General features: G+C 54.2%; 1 protein-coding gene across 1 annotated transcript; it reads right to left on the reverse strand.

Annotated features, from left to right (window-relative positions):
• Positions 1–1,680: 1,680 nt before the first annotated feature.
• On the reverse strand, positions 1,681–25,145 carry Lsp1 (lymphocyte specific protein 1). Its single transcript, XM_027408895.2, has 11 exons — positions 24,611–25,145; positions 12,266–12,415; positions 10,313–10,471; positions 8,240–8,336; positions 7,811–7,903; positions 7,581–7,624; positions 7,352–7,433; positions 6,567–6,701; positions 6,161–6,238; positions 5,912–6,018; positions 1,681–2,321 (listed from the first exon to the last, which is right to left on the reverse strand). The coding sequence occupies exons 1-10, from the start codon at positions 24,670–24,672 to the stop codon at positions 5,929–5,931; spliced, it is 990 nt and encodes a 329-aa protein (XP_027264696.1). The 5' UTR covers positions 24,673–25,145; the 3' UTR covers positions 1,681–2,321; positions 5,912–5,928.
• Positions 25,146–26,134: the final 989 nt, after the last annotated feature.

Here is a 26,134-nt window from a genome sequence, read left to right on the forward strand (position 1 = left end):
GCAGACTGCGAGTGGAAGAACCCGTGGACCCTGAGCCTCACCCAGCACCCCTAGTTGACCCACTATGGCTAGCTCTGCCAAGCCCAGGATAGGATTGGCTGACGTGGCACTTGGGACTCAGCAGCTGTGATCTGGGCAGCAGCTGCCTCCCTGCATGACAGCGTCTCCTGGTTCTAAAAACATAGATTGGTTCTGCAGGTATTAGAGTACTTCCCATGTACGTGGGACTTCACTTTGAGCAGGGCGTGGAAGCAGCAGCAGCAGCTATTGGGCCCCTCAGGAGGCAGGCGGGGAGATGGAAGGGTAGTGTCCTGGTGTCTTTGGCAAGGTGGACAGTGTTATAGCAGGAGGTAGACACCACACCTGAGACTCAAGAAAGATTTAGCAGAGTTGTACTTAGAGGGCACACAATGCACTCTCCTTCCAAGGCCCAAGAACAAAGCTGGGCAAGTTAGGGGAGCATGGTGCAATAAACACTTTTCTCTCTGCCACTTGACATCCCATTCTGGTTCTATGCTACAGTCTCACTCACTGTCCCCTTAACCTTGAAACAGCTTCTGCCTGCTGCCCTTGGTCATCACCTTATCTGAGTAGGAAGGGCAGGGAGTGTCCTGTGTCCTGGGAGAAGCTCCTGGTTATGCAGAGCAGGGCTCTATCATGGTGGGGCTGTGAGCAGGAATGGGTCCATCTACCCATTCAGCAGCTGTATCTGCTGAGCTTTAGTATTTCAGAGCTATGTGTTCCTACCAGTGGAGTTGGAAGCTTTCAGAAAGTCAAGATTCTGAGTATCTAGGTGGATGTCACTGTCAAGCTTAGACCATCATCAGTCAAGGATCTCCAGATTCTAGAAGCAACAGGGTTCAGAGGCCAATGGGCAGGCCTGTGAGGGGAGGGAGCCCCTGAGGACAACATCCCACAGCCCAACTGTCATTCACACACTTGTTCAGCCACTATACATTCATTCATCCTCACCATCAGCTCTCACATTCACTACTTCCCTTCCTTTCTTCTTTTTCACCATTTTCTACTCACCTCCCTATCCATCTTCTCATCCATCAGTCCATCCACCCATCCATCCATCCACTCAACTACTTACCCATCAGCATATCCATTCACTCACCATCTATTCACTCATCACCTGCCATTATTCCTCTACGCACCCGTTATCCATTCACTTCTCCATCTTACCCATCCATCCATCTACCCAGACAGCCATCCAGCTACTCATGTATCTATATATCCCTTTATATACCCATCAATTATCTATCCTCCCACCTACACACTCACCCAACCATCCTTTTATCTATCATCCATCAATCCATCCACTTACCCATGAGCCCACCCACTCTTCTGTCACCTGTCTATCTGTCTATCACCCATCCATCATTCACCCATCTACCTACCCATTCAGGTATCTAATAATCCATCAATCATTCACCCTTCTGCCCCTCCATCTGTCTTCTCATCCATTCATTTACCATAAATCCACCTATCAGTCCATCCATTCATCCATCCATCAGCTACCCATCCACCTAACTGCCTATCCACCCAATAATCCTTCCATCTATCTGTTCATCCATCACACCTTCAGAGAACACCCTCAGGTACTGAGATGGGGAATGCCTGGTGGCAGTACTTGTCCTTAGTGGACACTACCAGGAACAGACTGAAATGCTCTCGTTCAGGTGCTAGTAGGTTTATTTTTATTCAGGCAAGGAAGTGTCACCAATGTTCTGGAAGAGGAGTTAAGCCACATCCATTGTTGATACCTCAACTTGGGTCACCCCATACCTAAGATCCTGGACCATAACACACTGCAAGGCCATAGGACAAGACAGAATTGCCTGCAGAGATGATGTATGCTATGCAGTGTGGGGTGGCCAACAGATGTGGCACTTTCTGTTCTGACCACCCAGGTTCCCTGTTAGTGAGCACAGGAGAGCCACTGCATGGGGCCACTCAAGGTGCTTTATTACATAAAATGGGGGATCTGCAAACAGGGAAGAACAGGACTAAGAGTCCTGAACATTCAGCATGGGGACAGGTACCCCTTGGATCTGATTGAGATACTGGCCTTCTCTCCTCCATTCTTCTTTGGGAGCTCTTGGCTCCTCTAGGGAGTGGTTCCTTTAGCTGATGATGAGAGGCAGAGTTGGGGGGGTGGTCAGTCAAAGAATGAGAGGGCATAGAAGATAGAGGGTCCAGGAGCAAGAGGAGGGGAGGTGGCAGTTGGGCTGTTGGAGGCTCCAGAGCAGGCCAGACTGGCAACAGGAAGCGACTTCTTGGTCAGGGCTGGGAGTGGCATCTGAGTGGAGTCTCTCCTGGCAACATAGGCAAAGGCATAGGGTGAATTAGGAAGGAAAGGCATGGCCTGCCTCTCTTCATGACCCTACCTTCCTAGTGGCCATCAGCCCTCACCACATCCATTCTTATCTGGGGAAGCTCCTGCTTACAGTGGTCAGTCACGTGGGAGACCTGCTCTCAGGATGGAGTCTATTCTGGGCCTAGGCTGGCTCAGAAGGAATACTGGCTACTCATTGAGTAGGCCCCTTTTAACCAAATCCAAAGATGCCCCAATTCTCAAGTCCCATTTTCCTAAAGGTAACCCAGAAGCTGGGAGCAAGTGTGGAAAGACCCCGCCAGCCTCCCTGCCAGTGTTTGTTCTTGCTTCAGCAGAGCCAACTCCTACTGCAGCAGTCATAGGCCTCCTTCTGCCCCAAACCATATGGCTGCCAGTAGTTCAGCCCAGATGCCATTTGTCAATGTCCTTGCAAACACGTGGCGCCCAGAAACCAAGACAGACAGCTTGGCTAGGACCACCCTTGGCAGGAGGGCTGTGGGGATATCCCATTCAGCATAGCTCAGCGAAAACTGGTCCCATCTTCCGGCCAATCTACCTCTAAGGATACAGCCTCAGCTTGCCTGAGCCTTTTGGCTGCCACCCCTCACCACTGTCTCAAAGCACACGGACGTGCCTGTGGTCAGGCTGGCGACGGCATGGCGCCCTTCACGTGTCGGCAGGCAGCCTGCCCTCTACCACTGTCCGGCAGCTGGCCAGGCACAAGCAGTTTGCTTGCAGTTCATCAGTGGGTCTCTGTTCCCATCCTGCGCTACTCTAGATCTGGGTCCAAGTTGGTACATGCAGATAGGGTCAGCTTTGTGCTGGGCTATCGCAGAGGACTGAGCCCTGAAGGCAGGTTCTAGCCCTTGTCACCCACCAAGTGACCTGGAGTCACTATAAGTTCACCTCCATACCAGGGTATGATGAAGCCACAGTGACTAGTGCATAAGGTTAGAAGGTACTTTGCAGTTTTGGGGGAGCCTGGGAAGTAGGCTTCTAAGAGCTGAGTCTGCACATTCTCCCACTTCCTCATAAACTAGGAAAACACCCAGCCCATCCTGTGGGCAGGAGAGGGGGCCAGCCTGACCACTGTTTCTCCCCTCTATCCAGACCAGGAATGCTCATTTCAGTTGTGTCGATGCCTCCAGCAGCAGGTGGCCCAAGATCTGAGGCCCACCCTGGGCCACCACCACCCTTGCTGCCCAAACCGGGAAAAGACAACCAGAGACTTCAGAAGCTACTGAGGAAAGCTGCTCGGAAGAAGATGGTGGGAATGACCCCCACCCCACCTGGGGCCTTCCGTACCTCCCTGTCTCCCGTGAGTGAGGCCAGTCATGACCTGGAGACCACAGTTCAGTATCCTGCTGAGGCCCCTCACACAGTGGTCCCCCTACCCCGCTCCCCACATACCCCCATTATTCACCATGTGGCCTCACCCCTGCAGAAGTCCACTTTCTCTTTCAGCCTTCCTCAGCAAAGATGTCTGGCAACTCATTTCAAGGCACCTCCTAGGCTTGAAGCCCCAACCCCAGAAACTGCCTGGCTCCGCAGTGGCTTTGCCCATGTATCTGCCCCTACTGCAGGTGGTACCCACATCACCCAAGTGCATATCCGGCTATCCCCATCCTCACATACTGGGACTTCTGAGTCCCCAAGGATGGCCCTGGATGGGGATAAAAACCTTTGCACTGCTAGCACCCAGCCTCTCATCCCAGTAGCACATATACGCCCACTGCCCACCGGGGTGCAGGCAGTCAGTCCTGGGCCCGAGGAACCCCCTATAACAAGGCCAACACCCAGCTTTCAGGCCTCAGTGTCTAGAGAGGCTGGTGCTAGGGTGGTGGTACCCATAGCCCCTACCTACCGCTCATCTGGACCCTCACCTTATAGCCCAGCTCCTGCAGCTCCTGAAGCAGAGCCCCTAGAGGAGCTGCCCACAGCCAGCCATGCTATGGAGCCCAAGCATGTATCCAGTCTCCCAGAAGCCTCAGGCCCCTCGGGCCTCTACCCATGCCCTGTTCCCAAAGTTGCACCCAAGCCCTGCCTGAGTGGCTGGACACGCCTAAAGAAGCAGCTGATGGAGGAGGCAGAGAAGCCTGCATTTCCAGAGTCGGGGCTGAGCCTAGAACCCACGCAACCAGAGGCTTCAGCTCCTGTGGGCCCACAGCCACCTGCTTCCAGGGCCTCTAGGATGTGGGATGCAGTGCTATACCGCATGTCACTGGCTGAGTCCCATAGAAGCCACCCTGTGAGGCTTGGAGATGGGGGGCACCCCCTGGCCTGCCTCAGCCACCTGCCTTTTCTATGCCGACCTCGTTTCAATGCCCGGAAGCTACAGGAGGCTGTCCGCCCCCCTCCTACCCTGAACCCTATCCTGGAGCTGCATTCCCAGCCCAAGAACTTCAACCGGACAGCAGCAGGTTGGAGGCTCAAGTGATGTAACCAGAGTAGCTTCTGGGACTCTGGACTGGGGTGGACAGAGACTGACTGAGGCTGAGGATACAGAGAGAGGGCCTCAGTCCTCACAAGTGAACACAATGGGTCAGAATGGTGCATGGCCATGGCTGCTAAAAGGAGCCTATTGGATGGACACAGATGAGTTGGTGGGAGCAAAAATGACAAGTGAGAGAGAAGAATGAAGCCAGGAGCATGTGGCTGGAGGCAGTTTGAGGTTTTGGAGGAGAATGAAGGTTGGAGAATGTTCATGGATGGTGGGAGCCTGACCTTAGGACCAGGGCTCATGGAGGCCCTGGGCTCCCTGGGCTCTAGGCCCAGTACAAGCTGGTTTGGATGAGGGGTATTCAGAGGTCCAAACAATTGGGCAGTGGAGAAAGGATGCCCTGTGTGTTTCTTCTGATTTCCTGCCAGTAAGGCTTACTGGGTAGGACTACACTAAGGCAGGGCTAAGTGCAAATCACAACCAAGTTTCAACAGTTGGTCAAGCCAGAGGGCTATAAAGAGGCAGGGGCCAGGCACTAGAGGGACACCTTTCCTAACAGCTGCCCAACTCTGATAGAACATCAGCTGTGAGAGGAAAGACCCAAAGGAGCAAGGAGAGGCTTCATGTCACAGCTACCATAACAGGATTCAGCAGGGGTTAGGCTGCCAGTCCCACCTGGATATGATGGATACTATTGCTGTGGATAGAGCCACCAATAAATGTATGTATATCTATGCAGGCATCAACTCTGTGTTCTCCATGGGTTGGGGAGAATATCAGAGTCCCTAGGGGCCTTCAGCTGGGCAGGGGGCAAGCCAAGGTCCCACCTTCTTTACTGTATGTATGATAATCCACACTTTTGGAAGCTTTGCCACACTCAGTTTCTCCAGGGTCGGCCCACACTATGATGAGCCCCCTGGATATGGTAGGAGTTCCTAAATGGGAACAGTACTGGGCCAACATGATCCTGCTTGAGGGGACAGAATTCCAGGCTTCAGAGAATCAGGAAGACAGACAGGAGATATGACAAATCTAAGGCTAGGTCTCCAGCCCTCAAGACCTGAGTTATGGCTCATCTATGTATGTTCCCCGGAGGACCCGTTTTGTCATGCTCTGGTCCTTTGACTCACCAAGATACATCCATGATCTAAGGTGCTGAGCCCTCATCCACGAGCACTTTCTCATACTTCCCATGTCCAGTGGCCACAAACTTGTACCTCTTTCCAGATGGGGTGCTCTGTTAGGTGAGACTAAGCGTCAAAGAGATAGCTATAGCAGGGGGATGCTGCTGCCTCCAGGAATGTCTTTTAGGGTGGGATGCAGTAGCAGCCATCTTTGTTCATTACTAGGCTATGCCTAGCACCTACAGACCTACCTACCTTGATGGTGGATGAGATCTTGGAGCTTCCTTTCTGCTCCCACAGGCTTTTCTTGCTCATGTCTCCAGCTACAATATCCTGGGGGCAGACACAGGGTAGGGTGTGTCACAGGACAGATAATGGCTAAGGGGCCTTTTCTTCTGCCTGGTATTCTCTGGCAGGAAGGTGGAGTACCTACCCACCACACTTTTGGCAGGGACGAAAGGAGAGTCATACTGCCTGTTTATCAGGACAACATGGATTTTTCCTTGAGTCTTGAAGCCTATCCCATCCACACTTCACCTTGGCTATCCCAGGTTTGCTTTTCCAAAGGGCATCCCCACCCCACCCCACCCCACCCCACCCCATGATAGCCAATTTCCCATGCTCAGCCTTCCCAGTTTGCCTGCCTGGGAAGGAATCTTACCTGACAGGAGGGTGTCTTGGAGGCAGACTGAGTCTGTACCTCTCCTGTCTCCCAACGAGTCTTGGTACTGGCCACAGCCATGCTGGGCAGCTCTATGGAGGGTTGTCGGGACAGCTTGGGAGTCCGGCCAGCAGACTGCAGAGGAGACAGAACCGCAAAACAGTCACCATGGTGGACATCAGCAGCCCTTGTTTGTCTTTGTGCTTGATGGAGGTAGGGATTCTGGATAGATGTCCTATCCTTCATTTTGGTGCCCCATGAGCTACACCCAATTCTGAAGGTTTGATGAAGGAGGAAGAGTATATAGAGGAATCTTGCCTGAATAGAGGCAATAGGTGGTTGGATGGAGAAGTGCTAGTTGAGTTGACAGATACTGGGTGGAGGGGTACTAATTAGAAAGACACTAGTTGGATGGAGGGATGTTGGTTAGGTGGAGGGGTATAAAATGAAAAGTGGTGCTGATGGAGGGGTATAGGTTAGATGGAGGGAAGTTGTTTAAGTAAGTGGACTTTGTTAGACTGGGGGAGTATTGGCTGCATGAGGGTGTGTTATATGGTGGAGGGGCACTGGTTGAATGGGGCGTGTGACAGGACAGAGGCATGCCTGTTGTAATGTGACAGACCTAGGGTTGGTAGAAGAGGCAATGTGAGTTGATAGAAAGACACTGGTTGAGTAGAGAGAGGCATTATGAGATGAAGAGAACAGCTTGGGTGATGGGCATTAGGGTGATGGATAATGGCTTATTAAAGAGGAGGCTTGGCCTCAGAGAACTGAGTATACTTCACCTCAGTGGCCTGGGTATACTGCTGCAGGCGCTCATCAATTGTGGAAATGGGCAAGGTTGGTTGGGACTTCTTCACACTGTTGCTGGGGGGTAGAAGAAAGGATAAGCCTTATGTTCCTTTCCAAAGTCCTCCCAGCCCACCCAGGGTGCTTTCCCGGGCACCACCTGATCTCAACCCACACTGCTATCCCACTGTGTCTTTGAAAATGCCAGAAATCAGATAGACACACCTCTTCTTTATGGAACGATTCAGGGACTCGGTCCTGTCAGCCAGCTGTGGAGTGTGCAGAGGTTGGGTCATGAATAACCACACAAGGTCCACGATCCTTCCCCCAGTGAGTCTACCCACTGACCCAACCCCATTTCCATATCACAGGGGTTTACCAGTGCAGCAGGGGATGAAGAGAGCATGAACAGTGGACACAAGGAGGGAGAAAGGGAGTGCTCAGGCTTCACCTACTGTGGTGGTGGGGCTTAGGGGAGGTGAACTCGGTTCAACAGTCTCTTCCAAGGCCAAAGGACTGGGGGTCCTGGCCTGATGACTTGCCAGGTTCTACGGATAAGAAACACAGGCAGCTTAGATGACCCCTCCCTGCACCCTCCTGCCCCACCCAGGGCCTGTTGGAGCAGCGGTCTTCCCCTCCGGGGCCTCAGGCCTGCTCTGGCCCTGACATGCTACAGCTCTGGAATCCCCGACTGCTGGGAAGAGTCTCTTGGTCATGGAGGAGGAACTTGCCCAGAGGGTCACCAACTTTACCACCCTCCAAAAATGTGTCCTGGAAGGACTCAAGTACAGTGTTGTGAGTGATATCTCTTCTAGGTCATTCTGAGACCACAGCAACTATGGAGTACCACAGACCCAGCCCCTGGGGGAGCCCTCACCTCTTACCTCTTCTGCCTCCTCACAACTCCCAACAGTATCCTCTGGACTGGGCTCCTCCTGGCTCAGGTTTAACTCTTCCAGGTGGACTTTGACTTGTTGAGACCTGTGGGAGAAAAGGGAGACAGAGTCAATTGTGAAGGACCATTTGTTGCTTGGTTCTAGGCTAATTCTAGTTCCAAGCCTCAGGTGTGTCATCTGTAAAATGGGGTCAGTCCAGTCTTAAGACCCCATCGATTAAAAAACATTGTGTGTGTGTGTGTGTGTGTGTGTGTGTGTGTGTGTGTGTGTGTGTGTGTGTTTAACCAACCATTTATTTATTTATTTATTTATTTAAAGAGACAGGGGTGTTTCAGAGGACATCTTGGAGTCAGAGCTCTTCTTCCTCCATGTAGGTTGTGGGCCTCTAACTCAAGCACCTTTAACCCCTGAGCATCTTACAGCACACAGCACACATCTCATAGGTCCAGCCATAGCACTTTTATAGAAGGATATGTAGGGCTTTGTTCAACACCAGCACTGTCCTAAGGCCTCTGTGCCAAAGAGGCCCTAGAAGGTTCTTGTAAAGACATTAGCTACTGCCCACTCCTCACTGTACAGGGCCACCCAAGTGCTGAATGAAGCTGGACACCTCTTGCAGCCCTTTATCCTGGCAAGTCCAGCTTCTGGGGGTTTTTGGCCTGCTCATATAGAGGCAAATGGGTCTGCAAAACGTATCATTGAGGAGAGGCCACTGGGGGCCCAGGCCCAGAGTGTTTGGGGGTGCTGGGTCGGTGGGTGGAAGAAGCCAGGGAAGGGACTGTATTTCTGAGGCGAGGGGCTTTGGGAGGGACAGCTTGCCAATGGGCAGCCAGGCATGACTCTGCATTTGAGTGGCTCTGAACCTGGAGAAGATAGTAAATTCTTGTATTTTCCATGATGTCAGGTCCCTTGGTGTACGTGCCAGCCAAAACCTAAACCCACCGCCCAAGGTGGGCTGGGGTGGGAGCCAGCAGCAGCCACACAGAGGGGCCTTTCAGGAGCTGGCAGGCTAGGCAGCCACGGTTTGAAGGGAGGGTGGAGGCTGCATCGCCAGAGCTCTGCTGGAAGATCAAAAGTGCCCCCTGCTGTTGAGCAGGAGAAGGGAGTGCTCTAAAGGCAGCAGGGCTGTAGCTGCCTGCCTAGAAACCCAGAATATGCACAAAGCACAGAGGCACATAAGGGGAAACTGAGGCTGGTGATAGGCAGACCCAGGATAGCTGGCAACGGGCAGGCTCAGAACCATAGCCCCAGAAAAACAGGGGGCTTTTGGAATGCAGAGGGTGATTGAAACTGATGTTCATTAAATGAGAAAGAGCTGAGCTGAGCAGTTGCTCTTGCTGGCCCAGGGGCCTCCCAGGGGCCAGGAGGAGCTGGATCACTGAGAAAGACAGCTCAGCCTTTGGCTCCAGCCCACTCAAGGCAATGGGGCCCTGGTCCCCAATTTTGGATCTCTTTTGCAGGGTTGGAGACCCTCACTGCTGAGTCCTGATGGGAAAGGCAGACTTATCCTCACACCTGGCCTTGAACTGGGGGGAAGGCAAGGTGAGACCTCATCAGCAATCCCTCATCTCCAGACCCAAGGGGGCTTTGGGCCCCATTCGTCCTGATTTAGACAGGCATACACGTCCACACATCTGGTAAGCGTGTCCCCTGGGCCGCCTCACAGGCACACATCTGGAAGTACCTGCTCCCCTTCGTGGGAATGGAGCTCAGCCAGCCTGGGGAGGGCGGGCGGGCGTGGGCTGCAGCGCCTACATTACGTAAGTGGGCTGCAGCTGTGTGCTGATGTGGCAGCCCCCCACCCCAGTGGGCCACAGCTGGTCAGGATGGGGCCCCCAGCCCTGGGGAACCCAGGAATGCAATATCCTCATTGCTCTCTCCCTGTAGCCCCCTCACTGTCCATCCGTCCATCTATCTCATTTTCTTCTTACCTCCCTATCCACTTCACACCCTCTGAGCACTTTGGGAGGCTTTTGGGGAAGGACAGACAGAAAGAAATTGTCCAGGCCCAGGCTAGAGTCAGAGAAAGCCAGTGCTTTGTCCAGCCTGGTCCACACTTGCCTGTCCTCTGCCTGCGTCTCTTCTGGACTCTCATTTTGAGAGGGCTCAGTACCCTCTGCAGTCCCCTCATTCTCCCAGCATTGCTGCCGTTGCTCCATCTTTTGGGACCAGTCACCAAAACCCTCATCTTCATCCAGTTCAGAGGACTTTAGACTGAGGCTGAAAGAACAGGAGAAAAGGGGTTAGGAAAAGACATGCTACAGCCTATGTTCCTTTCCTTGTCTCTTCCCTTAGACCCTGACTCCCAGAGTGAGCCACCATCTGCTTCAGAGGTGGCTCTCCATAGCTGGTTTCTGTCTCCTTGTGGTCAGAGAATCACCCAGGGTAGTCTGTGCCTTCCCTAGCAGCCTACAGCTTCCTGAGAACAGAATTGTGCTTTCCCTGTCAGCCTAGGGCTCCTTGAGGCCAAAGCTATGGCTCACCCATCAGTCTAGGGTTCCATGATGACAGAGCTATGGCTCTACCATCAGTCTAGGGTTCCATGATGACAGAGCTATGGCCCCACCATCAGTCTAGGGTTCCATGATGACAAGCTATGGCTCTACCATCAGTCTAGGGTTCCATGATGACAGAGCTATGGCTCCACTATCAGTCTAGGACCCCCTGAGGACTGAGATAGGTCTCTCCCATCAGTCTAGGACTCCCTGAGGGTAAAGTTATGTCTCCACCATTAGTCTAGGGCTTCCCGAAGAAAGGGCTATGCCTCTACCATCAGTCTAGGGCACACAGAGGATAGAGCTATGGCTCTACCATCAGTCTAGGGCTCCCAGAGAACAGAGATATGCCTCCTTCTTCAGTCTATGCCTCCCAGAGAATAGAACTAGTCTCTACCATCAGTCTAGGGCTCCCTGAAGGCAGAGCTTTGGCTCCACCATCAGTCTAGTGCTCCTTGAGAGCCAGCCTATGCCTCCCTCATTAGTCTATGACTCCTCAAGAGCAGAGGTATGCCTCCTTCTTCAGTAGAAGGTTCTCTGAGAGTAGGGCTATGCCTCCCCCATCAGTCTAGGGCTCCTTGAAGGCCAGGCTATCCTGATCACATTAGTTTAGGGCTCTCTGAATGCAGAGATATTCATTCCCCATCAGTCTAGGTCTCTCCAAGAACATAGCTTTGTCTCTTCTCTCAAGCCGGGGCTCCCTGAAGACAAGGCTATGCTTTAACAGTCTAGAGTTCCCTGAGGGCAGAAGCTGTACTTCCTTCATCAATCTAAGGCTCCCCCAAAGCATGGTTCTGCTTCCTTCTTCTGTCTAGGACTGTACAAGAGAGGTTTCTGCCTTGTCCCAATCCTTCTAGGGTTCCTTGAGGCTGCTGTGGTCCTCGGGCTAGTCCTCACAGCCTTTCTCAAGCATCAGGGTAAGCTACTGGGCAAGAAGGGGTTGGGGGCTAGCAAGGACCCAGTAACTGAAGACCTGACTGAGAGGCCATGACCCCTGCAGCACCCCACCCCGCCCAAAGCTGCTGACTCCGAGAAAATGGAACAAAACAGGGCCAGGAGGAAGGGGAGAGTTATTGGAAAAACAGCCCAGCCCAGCCGCGGAGGCCTCCTGGGCCCGAGGAGGAAACGAGCCGGCCCGTGGCCGCCAACTTGGACGTGGCCTCCGTGAGTCACCGGCAGCCAGGAGTTTGGGCGGGGGGCTCGGGGGCCAGGGCCTCATGGCTGGGGTCAGCACCAGTCCAAGCCAAGGCTGGAGCCGTTCAGGGTGTCCAGATCCTGAGTCAGGGCCTCTGGAGGCTGGTTGGGAGGGAAGGGCCTCACATAACTTTGCGGACCCTCTGGCTAGTCCAGCATCCCACAGATGGTGTTTACTGGAGACTGCAATGACCTTTGTCCCATGAGCTAGTCCCTTCCTCTAATTCCTACACTGTGGCTCCAAGTCTAAGGCCTTATCCCCAGTATGTACTTCTGCCCAGGTCTTAGGTGGCAGTAAATAGGGGTCTAAGACCCAGCAGCCTACAGTGCCTGCTGTTCTGGCTGTTCCAGAGAATGATCTCCTTCATCTTCAACTTTGTCTTGGTCCTGGTCCTGCAGCTGCCTCTCTCGCTCCCGTTGGCGCTGCTCACGGGCAGCCTCTTCTTTGTCTTCTTCTCTCCACTGAGTTGTGAGCCTGGAGGGGCAGACACAGAGAGACAATCATGCTGCATGACAGATAGTCATGCCATGAGTGAGATGGCCAGGGTAATGGACAAGCCCTGCTGTTGGCAGGAAGGGTAAACCCCTGGATCAGTCTACAGGCCTGTTTACTCTAAGATGAAGGCTATGCAAACCAGTTGTGAAAATGCCTCTGGCTAAGGGTTAATCCCAGGGCTCTTTACATACAGGTGGGAGGGAGGAGATATTGATGTCCACATAGGCTTCAGGCAACCCAGTGTTGGGGCTGGCTGCTTCCTATACTAGACCAGTTACCTTGTTCCATGAGGGGATCAAGAAGGACTTTGGGAAAGGTGACAGGGAGTCCAGAGAGAGTCTTAGTCATGGTCACCAGTCAGATAGTTATCCCTACAGTCTCTATCTGGAACTTTCCTTCTTGCCTCCTAATAATGGCATGTTGGCAGACAGTAGCCACCAATCAGGGTCCAAGTGTAATACTACATCTAGTAGTTACCAGGTCAGGCTCTCTGTCATCCTACCAGCCCCTTCCTCTCTCTACCTTGCACGTAGGGACCTTAGAGCACCCCACCCTCACCCCAGGGTCCTCTTCACAGAGATCTTTCTGGGTTGTTTCAAAGGTGGGGAAACTGAGGCAAGCAACATCTACAGCCCTCAGAGTATGTTGACACTCAGGCTCCTCAGTTCCCTAAGCCAGGCCACAGTCAGAGGAATCAGGGTGGCCTGAGCCCAGGGGTTCTGGAGTCCCTACAGAGCAAACCCATGTTGGTGTCTAGTAGACCTCAGGCCTTGGCCACTGTACCTCCACACCCCCCCCAACAGCTCCTCCATCTTGCCTGGAGCTGAGAGGGGTCGAGAACTCTGTTCCATAGTTTCCTCTGCCCCAGGCCCAAGGTGCCTGAGCTGCTCAGAGTCATGTCTCCCTTCTGGGGTCTCTGTGCTTCCTGGGCAGTGTCCGCCGAATGACCCCACAGCCCGCTCCCCTCTGGGCCTCAGTCCCCTGGCCAGGAAGCCCTGCCAGCACATGATCTAATCTCTCCAGGTCTCCCCTAAGCCTCTCAGACGAAAGCCAGGCCTCTCCACAGGCTCCAGGATGAGGTTCACTCCTCCCTCACCCCCCCACCTCCCTCCCGCCCGCCAGCCACATGGGACTCCAGCCACGCAAGCTGCCTGCCTGCTCTTACCTCGAACCCCCAAGCCGAGCTGCCTGCCTCAGCCTCAGAAGGGCCTTCAACTTCCAGCCTGAGAAAGCCCCTTAATTCCTTACACCTGGCTTCCATCACAGGCAGATGCCGAGGGCCTCCTGGTTTTCTCCATGGCCTCAGCCAATGTGGGGGCCGCTTTTGGCCCCTCTCCACCTGGTGAAGTACAGCTCTGTGCTCTGGGGGTTGCTCCTTGCACACACGTTTACCAGAGGCCCCCCCAAAAAATGTCAGGGCAGAATGTATGGGAAGAAGTATTCTTGGTTCTGAGACAGACCTGGGGTGGGTTTGTTCTTGCTTTCTGAATCTACTATGTACATGCAGGATAGGTATACATACATGTATACCCTGATTCCTCTGACTGTGGCCTGGCTTAGGGAACTGAGGAGCCTGAGTGTCAACATACTCTGAGGGCTGTAGATGTTGCTTGCCTCAGTTTCCCCACCTTTGAGCCTATGCGTAAAGTTCGTGTGTGTGTGTGTGTGTGTGTGTGTGTGTGTGTGTGTGTGTGTGTGTGTGAGCACTCTAACGCTTGGGTGGCAGTGTAAGCCTGAGACTGGGGCACAGGACTCACTTAGCTCAGCTCTGTGAGTATAGATACCTTGAATAGGGGGGTCTCACTCTGAATGGAACCAGAACCTTGCCTATCCTACCAAGTGCAGCTTTCCTGCAAGCACATTTGTGTGCAGGACCCCTTGGGGGACTTTACTCTTGGAGCAGAGAATCCAAGCTACCACAGCTTGTCACCAACACACAAAGCCCAAGGAAAAGGGCTTCGGGGGTTTGGCTTGCAACAAGTATAGGGACTAGCACAGGGACCCAAACACAGCTCTCTCCTGAGCAGGGTGCAGGACACATACACATCTCATGTGGCCACGTAGGCACTCCCACGCAGGCCCTCCCACGCACGTGCTCACACATGAGTACACAGGGTCACCCTCAAACATGTGCAGGCAAGGGTAGGGAACAGGGGATCACAAACAACAGGTCCCATCCCCTCCCAAGCTCTCTCAGGGGGCCGCCCCTGCCTCACTATTTACTGTTTTTCTAACCATCACCCCGACAACGTGGTGCCGGCCTGAGCCTGGGACTGGCAGGAGGCCAATGTGTATTTTCTGGGAACATCTTTTGTGGGACCCACCCCCCCAAGTTACCCTAACTTAGCCCTTCCTGGACAAAGTCTTGGAGACAGTGGGGAGCAGGATAGGGGTCTACTAGCATCGCCCTCCAGCCCCTTGCTGGAAAAATGCTTGTCCCAGCTCCTGACCCTGTTCTGAGGCTTAGCAGGCCTGGGGCCCCTTTCCCCTGCCTCTTCCCTCCCGCCTGCCTCAAGCAATGAGTAATGCGCCCCCTCCCCATGACCTCACCCCGTCACTATTCCACAGCTGGGCTCCGTTCTGGGAACTGGAAGGGGGTGGCTCTCCTGGGGTGGGTGGGGTGGGGGCCTCTGGCCTGGGAAAGGCGCCCCCCGGCCAGCGGCCCAGACCCCTTGGCACGTTCTTCGGAGCTGTCAAGACTCTGGCGATGGCCGCCCCGCCCGTGGCCCTGGCCCCGCGCAGCTGCAAGGGATTTGGCGTTCCCGTACAAACGCAATCAGGCCATTTCCTGAGTCTGTTCTGGCTCGGGGGGCCCAGGGCTCAGCCTAGGGGCTGTGGAGTGGGGCCCTGTCCCCCCACATCCTGCCCACACTGTTACAGGGCTTACCACAGGCTGGGGCTGGGGTTGGAGCTCGGCCTGGAACTGGGGCCCCACCTAGTGTACCAGAGTGTACAGACCCCCACCAGCTCCCACTCTGAATGGGGCTCTTTAACTCAAGACAGTTGTTCCTGTCTCCTGTACCCCTACTCAGTGTCTTGTTCCACATCATCCTCTGCACCCCTGCTCCCCCTCCTGCTGCCTAGACCCTGCTGATAGACCCTTTTATCCTGGGTCCAACCCTCCCAGCTGCCCACCCTCTTTGTCCTCCCAAGGATAGTTCCAAAAGGTTGACAGGCTTCAGTCCCTGTTGCAATTCTGCCCTCTGCAGGCTGCCCATGTGACTGCCCCTTCCATCCAGCTTGAGCCCAAAGGTCAGTACTTGTACTGTTCTTACACTCTTCAGGGGGACTCTAGAGAGGACTGAGTAGTGGGATTATGCAAGGATATCCCAGGTCACCTTCTCCTTCAGATTACAGGGGCCCCTCTCACCACTGTCTCCTAGGTACCAGAGGACTGAAGTAGTGAGGAGCCTGGGTCCAGCCACCAGGAGGGGTTGATTTGACTTTCTGAGACCACCAGGGTCTCTTGCCTCCAAGGGAGTAGCTTCCCCAGGGTCACAACACTGCCCCTCAGAGGCTCACTTGACCTGAAAGTGGCTGCATAGCCCTTGGGAGAAGGGACAAGGAAAGCCCTGGTTCAGATTCCCAAAGATAGGTGCAGACCTCTCAAGGGTCAGTCTTGAGTGATTGCTATAGGCCGACACCCATGTCCCATACTTCTGAGCACCAGACCTTGTAGCTGTTGTCAGCAGGACTCATTGGCTGTTGGATGCAAGGGTCCTATTCTCTATGGAAAATCTACAGAGAAATGTGGAGGAACAAATACTCAATTGCCACCTACTCTGGAAAGAGGCATGGAGGTGGGTGTGTGGAGTGAGCTCAGAATGCAGGGCCCCTGGTCAGTAGGTGAGTGGACACGGGACAGGCAGGGCAGCACAAGCTCCCTCCCTGAGGCTAAGGTGAGGATAAAGAAACCTGGTCCCCATCCTTAGACACCTGGCTCTGGTCCAGTCCTCCCACCATCATCTTTCTAGCAGAGCATGGACATGGTAGGGTTACTCTTTTCTTATTGTCAGGGCCAGTATACAAAGAGGGATACTTCACTTGTCAAGACCACGTCTCCACTGCCCAGAAAAGCACTGCAGTTAGCTGGATGAGGGAGGGGTATGATCTTGCCCCCAGTAGTGAAGGATGAGTGGAACCTTTATGCCAGAGAGGAGAGTGACACAAAGTCAAATGGCAAAGAAGCCTGTAGACCCCAGAGGGACTTTGTGGCCCACAGGATGGCCCTTTGAGGTATGAGCTGATCCCACACCCAGGAAGCTCTGGTTCTATTCAGGGAGCTAGCAGGGAAGGATAGGGGAGTGGGATGCAGGCCAGAAGAAAGTGGGAGGGAGAAGCCAAGTCTGGGCCAAGATGGAATGGGGGACAGGAAGTGGCATTCAGAACAGCCCAGTGTCCATGGCGTGTACAGCAAGACCTGGGCCTCAGGTGAGAGAGGTACTGAATGAGACCTGGATATGCAGCATGGGGTGAGAGGATCCCTGGAGACAGTCAGTACTAAGTCATGGCTGTAGGAAACTCCATCCCAGGGTGAGGTCTCTAAAGGGTCCCACAGAAACAGCCTGAGTAGGTCAGAGGTAATGGGGTAGGGGTCAGGGTTAGGGTAGATGGCACAGGGAAGGCTGGATTGCAATACCTCTGGCTTCCTGGTTCTCAGGTCTCCCCAACCTGGGGCACTGCCCAGGTCAATGTTCTGTCTACTGTGGGCAGCATAAGCATTCAGAAGATGAGGGGAAAACACCCATGTTAATACCAGAGGCTCAGCCTCAGTGGCTTAGATTCCCAGGCCCTTGGTCAGATGTAACCTGGACAGCCAAGCATGCTTCTGGGATCTGTGCTTCCCATTTTCAAAAATCAAGCCCTCTATTCTGTGCTGAGTGGGTCTGCCCATTCCTCAGGACATACAAGCAGCCCATATTCTTGGGACTTGGTTAGTGTTAATCTGTGCAAGGGATAGTTCTGAAGGGTCATGGTAGCCAAGCCTAGGGGTGGACCTTGGGAAGATTAAAAAATGCAGATTGGTTGGCTGGGGCTATGGGAATGGCAGGAGGTTCTGGGCCAGGAGTGGAGATGCTCAGAGCCAGGAAGCTCTGGCTGCCTTAAGAGTAAAAGTCAGACGAGGGAGAGCACAACAACAATAAGTTGTTGTCATTGAGGCAGCCCATCATAAGGGCCCTGGGAAGGGGATGTCACATGGAGGAAACTGTAGAATCAGGATGGGAATACCTGTCTCCTGCCCTGGAGAAAAGAAGGGAGACAGCTAGCAGGTGGGAGGGCTTTGGGGAGGCAAATTGGGGGAAGCCTACGGGTGCATGTCCCAGGGGAGCAAGGATGGGGTTGGAAGAGAGGAGGAATGAAGGAACTGCACCTCCCCCCCCCCCATCACACATGTGGCCTCTACATAAGACACCAGAACCAGCCTGGGGTCCAAGAATTTAAACATCCTGCAGAGGGCCTCAGAGGAGGCTGTGGACTCCAGCCCTCTCCTTCCCACCAGATAGAGGTGCTGTCCATCCAAGGTGGGCCAACTGGCTGCCACTCTTGGTATCCTTTGAATGAAAAAGGCTCTGGGGTTGGCGGGACTCATGGGGGACTGTCTTCTTGAACTGACCTAGAACTGCCCACTTTCCCCTGTGACAGCTAAGGCCATGTGCCTATATCATAACCTGTGCTGTCCCCACAGGCCATATTCCACCCCCAATTCTGCCTTTTCTCACAGGGCAGCACATTGAATTGGAAGACATCTAGTTGCCTCCACCCAGAACCCCCACACCTGCAGTCTTCCCATGTGGCTTCTGCCTGGAATTCAGTGCCAAGGCCTCTTAGAGAAGGCCATCCCTGCCTGTCAGACCACAGCATCAGGCTGTGCTCCCTGGGAGTCTTCCTGGCTTCCTCCTCTGCCTTTGTCCCACTGGATCTCTCTTGACTCATGGATCCAAACCCCACCCAGCCAGTATCTCTTCAGTTCTATGGAACACAACAGGGCAGCCCCTCAAATTTTTTGCACATGACAGGTGGGAAACCTGAGGTTGCTCCTGGAGCTTACCACCAGCAAGGGGAATCAGAGAGACCAAGGCTTCCTCTGCCACCATCCCTGGCTCTGAAGGCCTGGTAATCTGCTCTAGCTCAATAACACCCCAGTATCTACTATCTGCTCTACTGCCCCCATACTCACTAGTTTCATTTACGTTCCTCAGATGGTGACATCTCCCTTTCTCCACACAGACCCCCCCCCTTTCTTAAGCATTCCCCTGGCCCACCAGTGCCAACTATGGTAAGCTCTCCACTGTCCCAGCGCATCCTAGTGGGGTTGTGGGGCCAGCCCTGACTCTTTGATGTAGATCAAGGGCTGTAGAAGCAACCACAGGTTGCTCAGGCACACAGGGACATGCAATTGACATGTTATACTTAAGGCAAGGTATCATCATTGTCCATGCTGCCCTGGTGACATGGTGGTGGGAGGGGCTGCTGCCTAGTGGTCAGAGCATCAAATAAATATGTAGACATCTGGGAGACATCTTTAGAATGAACCATAGTTTGGGGGATCTGGGGAGGTTATAGTATCCAACAGCAAAGCTTGTTCCCCTCCATGGTACTCCCATCTTCCTGTCCTTAGTACAGAGGCATGTACTTCGGTCCCTATGTCCCTGGGTCTAGGCACATCCTAAATCACCTTGTTGGGGCTCCCTGGCCTCTGAGGGCTCTATGTGGGAAGGAGTTTCTTGTACCCGTCTTCCATCCATCCACCCTTACCCCACAAGCTGAGGCTACCCACTTGCACACTCCTTCCTGGGAGTAATGCACACTCAGGGGAGGCAGCATCTTCTTTTCTCGGGGTTGAAGAAGGGATGAATCTTGGCTCCATACCTCAGGAAAGTGATATGACAATTCATTGAAGGACTACAAAAGTTCTCAGAAGAGCCTGGTGAGTCAAATGTGGTCCATACCTGTCCATCTCACCATCCAAGTTACCCAAGCAGACCCCAAGTCTGCACTTGGAAAAGGTGTCAGACCCTCGGCGCCTCAACCTGAAGGTGTGGCTTTCTCATAGGAGTCTACAGAAGGGTTCTGCAGGGCCTTTCTTTAATATCTTGAAGCTGGAAAATGGGAATGATGCAGTCCCCTCCGTCCCACACCTTCCGAGGCTGGGTTAGGGTTCTGCCATCAAAGTGCGGTCTAGAACTAAGCTGGTTGTCCCACTGATAAGCCCCTCCCTTTCCCTGGGTCTGGGACCCTACCTCTTATGAGTACTTCCTGGTCAGCCCATTGCTGGCAGCTTCCTCATTCGGGACTCCCAACTCAAACATCTCTGGCCCACCTGACTCTCAGAGCCTACAAGTGGACATCAGGGCTTAGACCTCCCATCTGTTGCATCTTGTCATGACAGCGGCTTGTGCTGGCCTGAGCTTGCTTTCTCCCTTCACTGGCTCTGCACACTCTATCCTCCATGTCACTGACCAGAATTGCCACAGGGGCTAGAACCAACTGCACAGCAGCCATGAGACTTCCCTGGTGCCCACACTCTGCTGCTTAGAGATGTCTTCTCGCCAGCCCATTCATCACCAAGCTCCCAATGGGAACTAGGCTTAGAGAGACTGTGGCTCGCAGTAGCAGACAGCCCTGGCAGAATGCTCACAGGGCTTAGGAGGCAAGGCTCTGGCATACTCACTGACATGCGATGATGGCTGGCACTGGTTTGAGACTCTGCCATCCCCTCCTCTTTCCTCCCTGGCTGGTTGTTCCCAGATCCACTCCCCCCAAAGGCCTGTCTTTGGCTCTCTTAATGGATGCTGCTCAAATGCCTCGTCCTTCATCTGGTCACAGGTTTACACATTGTCTAACTTGTCTGCCACCTGGACAGATGCATGGCAGGTGACATTATGTAGCCAAGTTACTCCCCAAACCCATCATCCTATGCCTGGTCCTGAGTCCCCCATGTGCCTCAATTTCCCTGCTCCCCAAGTGCCGAAGAGATGGGTACCTATTGATTGCTTGCAGTATTTTATCTGCTCTGTGATCCAAGAACACCCTGCCTGGCCCTGTAGCCACATCTGAGCTCTCAGTGCTACCCAGCCCTCAGGGACTGATTATTCCTGGGGTGCTGGGGAGAGGAAGGGGTCTATCCCAGGTTGGCCTGTTTCAAGCTTCAGTCTGAGAATGGATGGTCATTGAAGCTGAACCCAGCTTCTGCATTCTCAGCTGCACAAAGTAGGAAAGGGCAAGTCTCCATGGGTTGCAAGAGACTCACACATCCCTATGGGTGTCACATCAGATGAGGCCGGTGGGGCCTGCACTGGTCCCTGAGCCCACTTCCTGGCCAACACCTAGAGCTAAACTGAACAGCCATATTTGGTTCTCACAGTATTCCCATCACATATGCTGAGAGAAGGGCAGCATCCTAGACCTGGGGGACCTCTATGGTCAATGCATGACAGGGCGACCGCCGCCCCCCACCCTCTTCGAACTAAATGTAAGGAGACAAGGCAGCAACAGGAGTTGAGGGACAGGACCCAGGTCAGGGGATGCTGGTTCAGGAGGACACTGGCCCCTCATTACTACAGATCTTCCCATCTGTTCTTTACACTGCTCTTGCTGGTTTGCAAGCTTCTTCCCACAACCACCTTCATCCTTCCCTTTTAATACCAACCACTCCCTGCCCAGTCAGCCAAGTGAGGACAGCAGAGAAGGTACCCTCCCTTCAATTCTGGCTAGGACACCCCCCCCCCGTGCCCGTGCATCTTGTTCTTGTCCTACCTCTTTGTTCTTTCTTGCATTTCTCCTTTCCTACCTTGTAGGGTGGACAAATGCTCTCACGGGACTTTCGAAGCCCTCAGGAGCATCCAATGTATGACTTCCCTGACACCAGCATCTCCAGGTCAGGCCCTCCATCTCCCTGAGTGCCATCACCAGCTGGCCTTAGCATGTCTCCTGCCCTGGTGGATAGTAGCAGACCTTCATAGCTACATTCCTGTTCTTTGGGACAGCAACCTGCACAGCCAGATCTATGGGCTGAGGGCCAGATCTGGTCTCACTTGGTACCAGAGCCTGAGAACCTTTCTCAGCCCATGGAACCACCTAATGTGTTTTAACCCCAGATACCACCTGAAGCCCCTATACCTACCTGCAGCCACTTGCCCACCTGCAGCCCATGTGCCCACCTGTGCTCTGGAAAACCTGGTGGTCCATCCTGGCATTGTTCTCTGAGAGATGCTCTGAGCCTGTAGCAGTGTCCCTGGGGACTGTGCCCCTGCAGCTATCCCGAGGGTCCCAAGGACCCTAGGGTGTCCCCTCCTGACTCCAGCAGAAGCATGGGGCGGGTGAGTCTCTGGGTGCCTTGGCGCCCTGGTTGCTGCTTGCCGCCTGATCTACCCAGCTCTGACGCACCGGCTGGGACTGGAACCGGAACCTCAGTCCTCTGGGCTCTGGCCCTGACACCCTGCCCAGGGGGCTGGGCCACTTGGTCCCTATACCCCCTGCTGCTGGCTCGGCCAGGCTCCAGGCAGGACAGGCTCTGGCAGACAGACCACCCGGCCCGCGGGGGTGCCGCCCACCGGCCACCCGGCCTGCCAGGGTGGGGCCACCCCACCCTCGGGATCTCGGCCTCCAATGGGCCCATGGAGCCACGCCTCCCTGGACACTGTGGTTGGAGGCCTGGCTTCCCCTACCCCCCCACTGGGCCACCCAGCAGACTGCCAGTCCCATCTGCTACCCTCTGCCACACTGGGATCCCTAGAGGTCTAGCAGACCACATGTAGGTGGGAGCCTTCCTGAAAAGTCTTATATCTCAGGGGAGCCATAGACTGATGTCATGCTATCTGCGGATGGGTGCTGGGACTGATGAGACAGGCTAACACCACCTAAGGGAGGCTTGGTTGGTGATGCCTGCCAAGGTGACTCCTGGCTCAGTTCTCTTAGGCCAGCATCAACCCAAGGTACTCCTACCTCAGCCCAGCTGCTCTTAAATCTAGGCCTCTGAGGACTGAAGAACCAGGTATCCAGCTGAGAGCCCAGGTGACCATCCTTTACCCTGGCCTGAGCTATGGTGGACCTGGGAGGACTCTGGCTCCCCTGAGGCAGGAAGTGGGTACCCAAACTCCTAGCACAAGGGAGTAGGAGTAAGCCTGGGGTCTGGCCAGCAGTATGTTAAGCCCTTAATTCACACCCAGGCTCAGACTAGGAGAGTTTCAGGGGCATGCCATCTATTTTCCTACTAGTCCATAAAATTGTTTTTTATGAATTTACACTGGATTCAGTTTGCCTCTTGGCCTCTGCTGGCACACAGCAACCTCTCTAAAGCTTGTCAGAGAGGAGACTGGCAGGGCTCTGCTACCATGTGTGGTGAGAAAGTGAGGTGAGAAAGCCTTGGGTTCCTGGGGAAGGATCTAGGCAAAGGCAGTGAACGATAGGAGGAAGGTCACCTGCTGGGTGACCTTGAGCAACTCACTTGACCTCTCTGAGCCTACTTTCCTCATCTGTCCAAAAGAGACAAGGTGGAGACCTGTCCTCCAGGGCTGGGCAAAGTAATCAGTGTTGGATGCTGTAGACATGTGGACAGAGGGCACGATGGGGTCAGGGGTGGAGTGTGTCATAGTACTAGATGGTAGCATGCACATGTCTGCCCATATGTGTGTACTCAGTGCACATGAAAGGTGTGTTCCATTGCAGGGCCAGGCTCCCAAAGATGCACAGTTTAGCAAATATCCACCCCGAGCATCACCCCATGTCATACATGTGGACCTGTTCCATCTTCACCCACAAAGGACCTACTCTCCCTCTTCATCGGAGTTCCTAAGACCTCCCAGGGACCTGCCCTCCTGTCCTGCCCACTGGCTAACCATTGTAGGCCTTGGTCTCTGGGTCTCTTCCCACCTTTCTTCAGCTCAAAACTTTGAATGTGCCAACCCTAACCCTTGCCCAAGGTCTTGCCTTGTCTATACCTTTCATGGCCCCATTGCCCTGCCTCTGGGTTAGTAGGATGTCAGCCTGGTGCTGGGTCTTGCAGCTCTTCCTGTCACCCCACAGCCACCAGGTTGCTAGGATCAGTTTCCTCTTTGTCACATGATACAGGTGAGTTGATAAGATTGATCAAAGGTGCTCCTAAATTCACCAGACACTGGGCACCATGAGGGATAGTGACAAAGGAGGGTACGTCCCAGCCTGGACAGGATAGGGATATCTAGCCTGAGTGAGGTGGTCATGTATGAGGACCCTGAGCAGGCTGGGCTGAGCCTGAGCCTGAGAGACTGGCATGGGGCAAAAATATGGAATTGGCTGAGAGCTAGAGTGGAGAGTGACCAACAGGCCAGCTTAGACCCTGGTGCTAGACCTTGATTGCCAGCTGGGACCATGATAGTGCCAGGACTTGGAGGTAGCCATCTCCTGGCATCTGTCCACCACCCCATCTGTGCCCTATCTCACCACTGAGAGCCAGGACCAAAACACATTGACATATGAAACAATACCAGACCCACCCTCCAGGAACATGAGGTTTAAACAGCTATGGAAGTGGGCCAGAGAACAAGGCCACCAGATGAGCAGAGGAGCCCAGCCTTCCTGGTTAGGGAGACCATGACAGGCTTCCCGGAGGAGGTGGCACTGCAGCAGAGCTTGAAAGCTGGAAGAGGGAGGAAGAGGAAGGGCACAGCAGGTAGCTAAGAAGGCAGCAGTAAGCAGTTAATCATTGGAAGTGCCTGAGATTTGCAGAACCTGGGCCTGCTCTTGTCTATTCTCTCACACATACTTTACATAGGAGAAAACAGACTGGGTGAGGACTCTCAAAGGCCTGAGGTTCAGTGGCCAGATGGTTCCAGTGCCTCCCAGTCCCAGGACTGTCAGGCCAGTGGTTTCTGGGGCCTATGGCTGTGAGTCCAATCTCATTTGTAAAGAGAAGAGGGGGGATTGTCACTCGTTAGTTCCCAGGGGCAGGGATACTATTCTGAGGATGCATTGTCTGTGGGTCCTGGGGACACACAGGGAGCTATGGGAGGAAGAGGCGAAGTTGCCTGGCTGGCTAAGATGATGGCTTCGTGCTGGACTTCAGTATCCTCTTGTAACACGTGCAATAGGCAGTCCAGCACAGCCTGTGGGCCACATATCTACCAGTCTGGATGTGGGGGTACCACTGTCGGCAAGGGTACCGCGGGCACTGTGCCTGGGCCGGGAGGGACCTACCTCAGCAGCTTCTCCAGGCCCCGTTTGCTAGCATTTCTCCTCAGGAGTGCGGGGCCATTCATGCTGCGGGCCTGCCCACGACGATGCTGGTGACCTGGCCTGACCCCTGGCCCTGGGGACACCGCCTGCAGCTTCAAAGGCTCCTGGTGCTGTGGCCCAAAAGCTCTGTTCTCCTCTCCCTTCTTTCCCTTTCCTTCTCTTCTCTTCCCTTTTCCTTCTTTCTTTTTCTCTCCTCTCCTCTGCCCTGCCCTCTCCCTTCTCGTTCCTCTCTTTGTGTCCTTGTCCCTCTCTTGTCCCTGCCCCCCTTCCCTGTCAGTCTATCTGGACTCTTTGGCTCTGACACCCCTTCCTTGTCTCCTCTGTCTGTGTGTCTGAAGGATGTCTGTCTGTCTCAGCCCCTACAGCCCCTGGGGGCAGGGGTCTGGAGCTGGCTCCCAGATGGCAGCCCCAGGCCCTTCCACTGTCCCTGGACCCTGTCTCTGTGGGTCTCTCTCCCCTCTCCTTTCTTAGGACGCTTAGCAGCTGCTTTCCTTTTGTCCCCCAGCCCCCTTCTCCGCCCCCTCGGTCTCCTCCACCTCCACCACCTCCTCCTCCTTCCGAGACTAGTAAAAATGTCAGAGAGAAACCCTCCCAGCCCCGCAGTGTGGGGGCCTGGCTGGACCTCCACGCCCGCTTGTGGGCAGCATGGTGGTATGCCCCCCTCAGACCATCTTGGCAGCTTCTGCCACTTCCCATCTCTCTGACCACCACTCCACTCTGGGTGCCTGGCCCACAGGTCACCTCCCCATCCTCAGAGCCTCTTGCCCATCTCTGCCTGCCTGCCTGCTGGTCCCTGCTCTTGAGTCCTGCTCTCCCTGACCTCTGGCTCTGTCCTCCCAGGTCTGGGCCTTAGCTGCCCCTGACCTGGCTGACTGCCCCTCCTTGCCCTTTTCTTCTCTTCTGGCGTTTTCATCCCTATCTCAGTCTCCCTCCCACCTTCCCTCCCCCATTCCTTTCCCTCCCTTCTTTTTCTCCCTCCTCCCCTCCCTCTTCTCCCTCCCTCTGGGTCTTCTTTTTTCCCTCTGTTTATTCCCAGCTCTCTGCTCTTGTATAACCTCCAGGGGAGGCTGGGCACCCCAGGAATCTTCCCAGGTCGCCTAGTTGGGAGGCTTCTGCCTTCCCCAGAACCTTAGGCTGTATTCAGATCAGGGATGTATAGACACTACAGAGAGCATCTTCCTTGGTGTAGGTAGCCAAAGTCCCCAGAGTGGTGGAGGGTACCTGGGTGGTGGGTGCCCTCACCAGCCAGCCCCTTACCCTATCCTCTGGCTCAGACCCAGGGACAAGCAGCCCAGCCCATTGTTTTTCTGGTTGGGCTTAGTCACTGTGACTCACTGGAGAACACTGGAGGCTAGTGGCTGGGCTGGGAGGAAGTTGCCATGGGCCAGTTCTGGGCGAGTAGGCTTACATCTGGTGGCTTCTCAGATCACTTATACTCATAGCTGTGGACAAGCAATACTGCTAGACCCATGAGCTAGATGGGAA

This window comes from Cricetulus griseus, chromosome 3 (assembly GCF_003668045.3).
Source record: "Cricetulus griseus strain 17A/GY chromosome 3, alternate assembly CriGri-PICRH-1.0, whole genome shotgun sequence".
Classification (NCBI taxonomy): domain Eukaryota; kingdom Metazoa; phylum Chordata; class Mammalia; order Rodentia; family Cricetidae; genus Cricetulus; species Cricetulus griseus.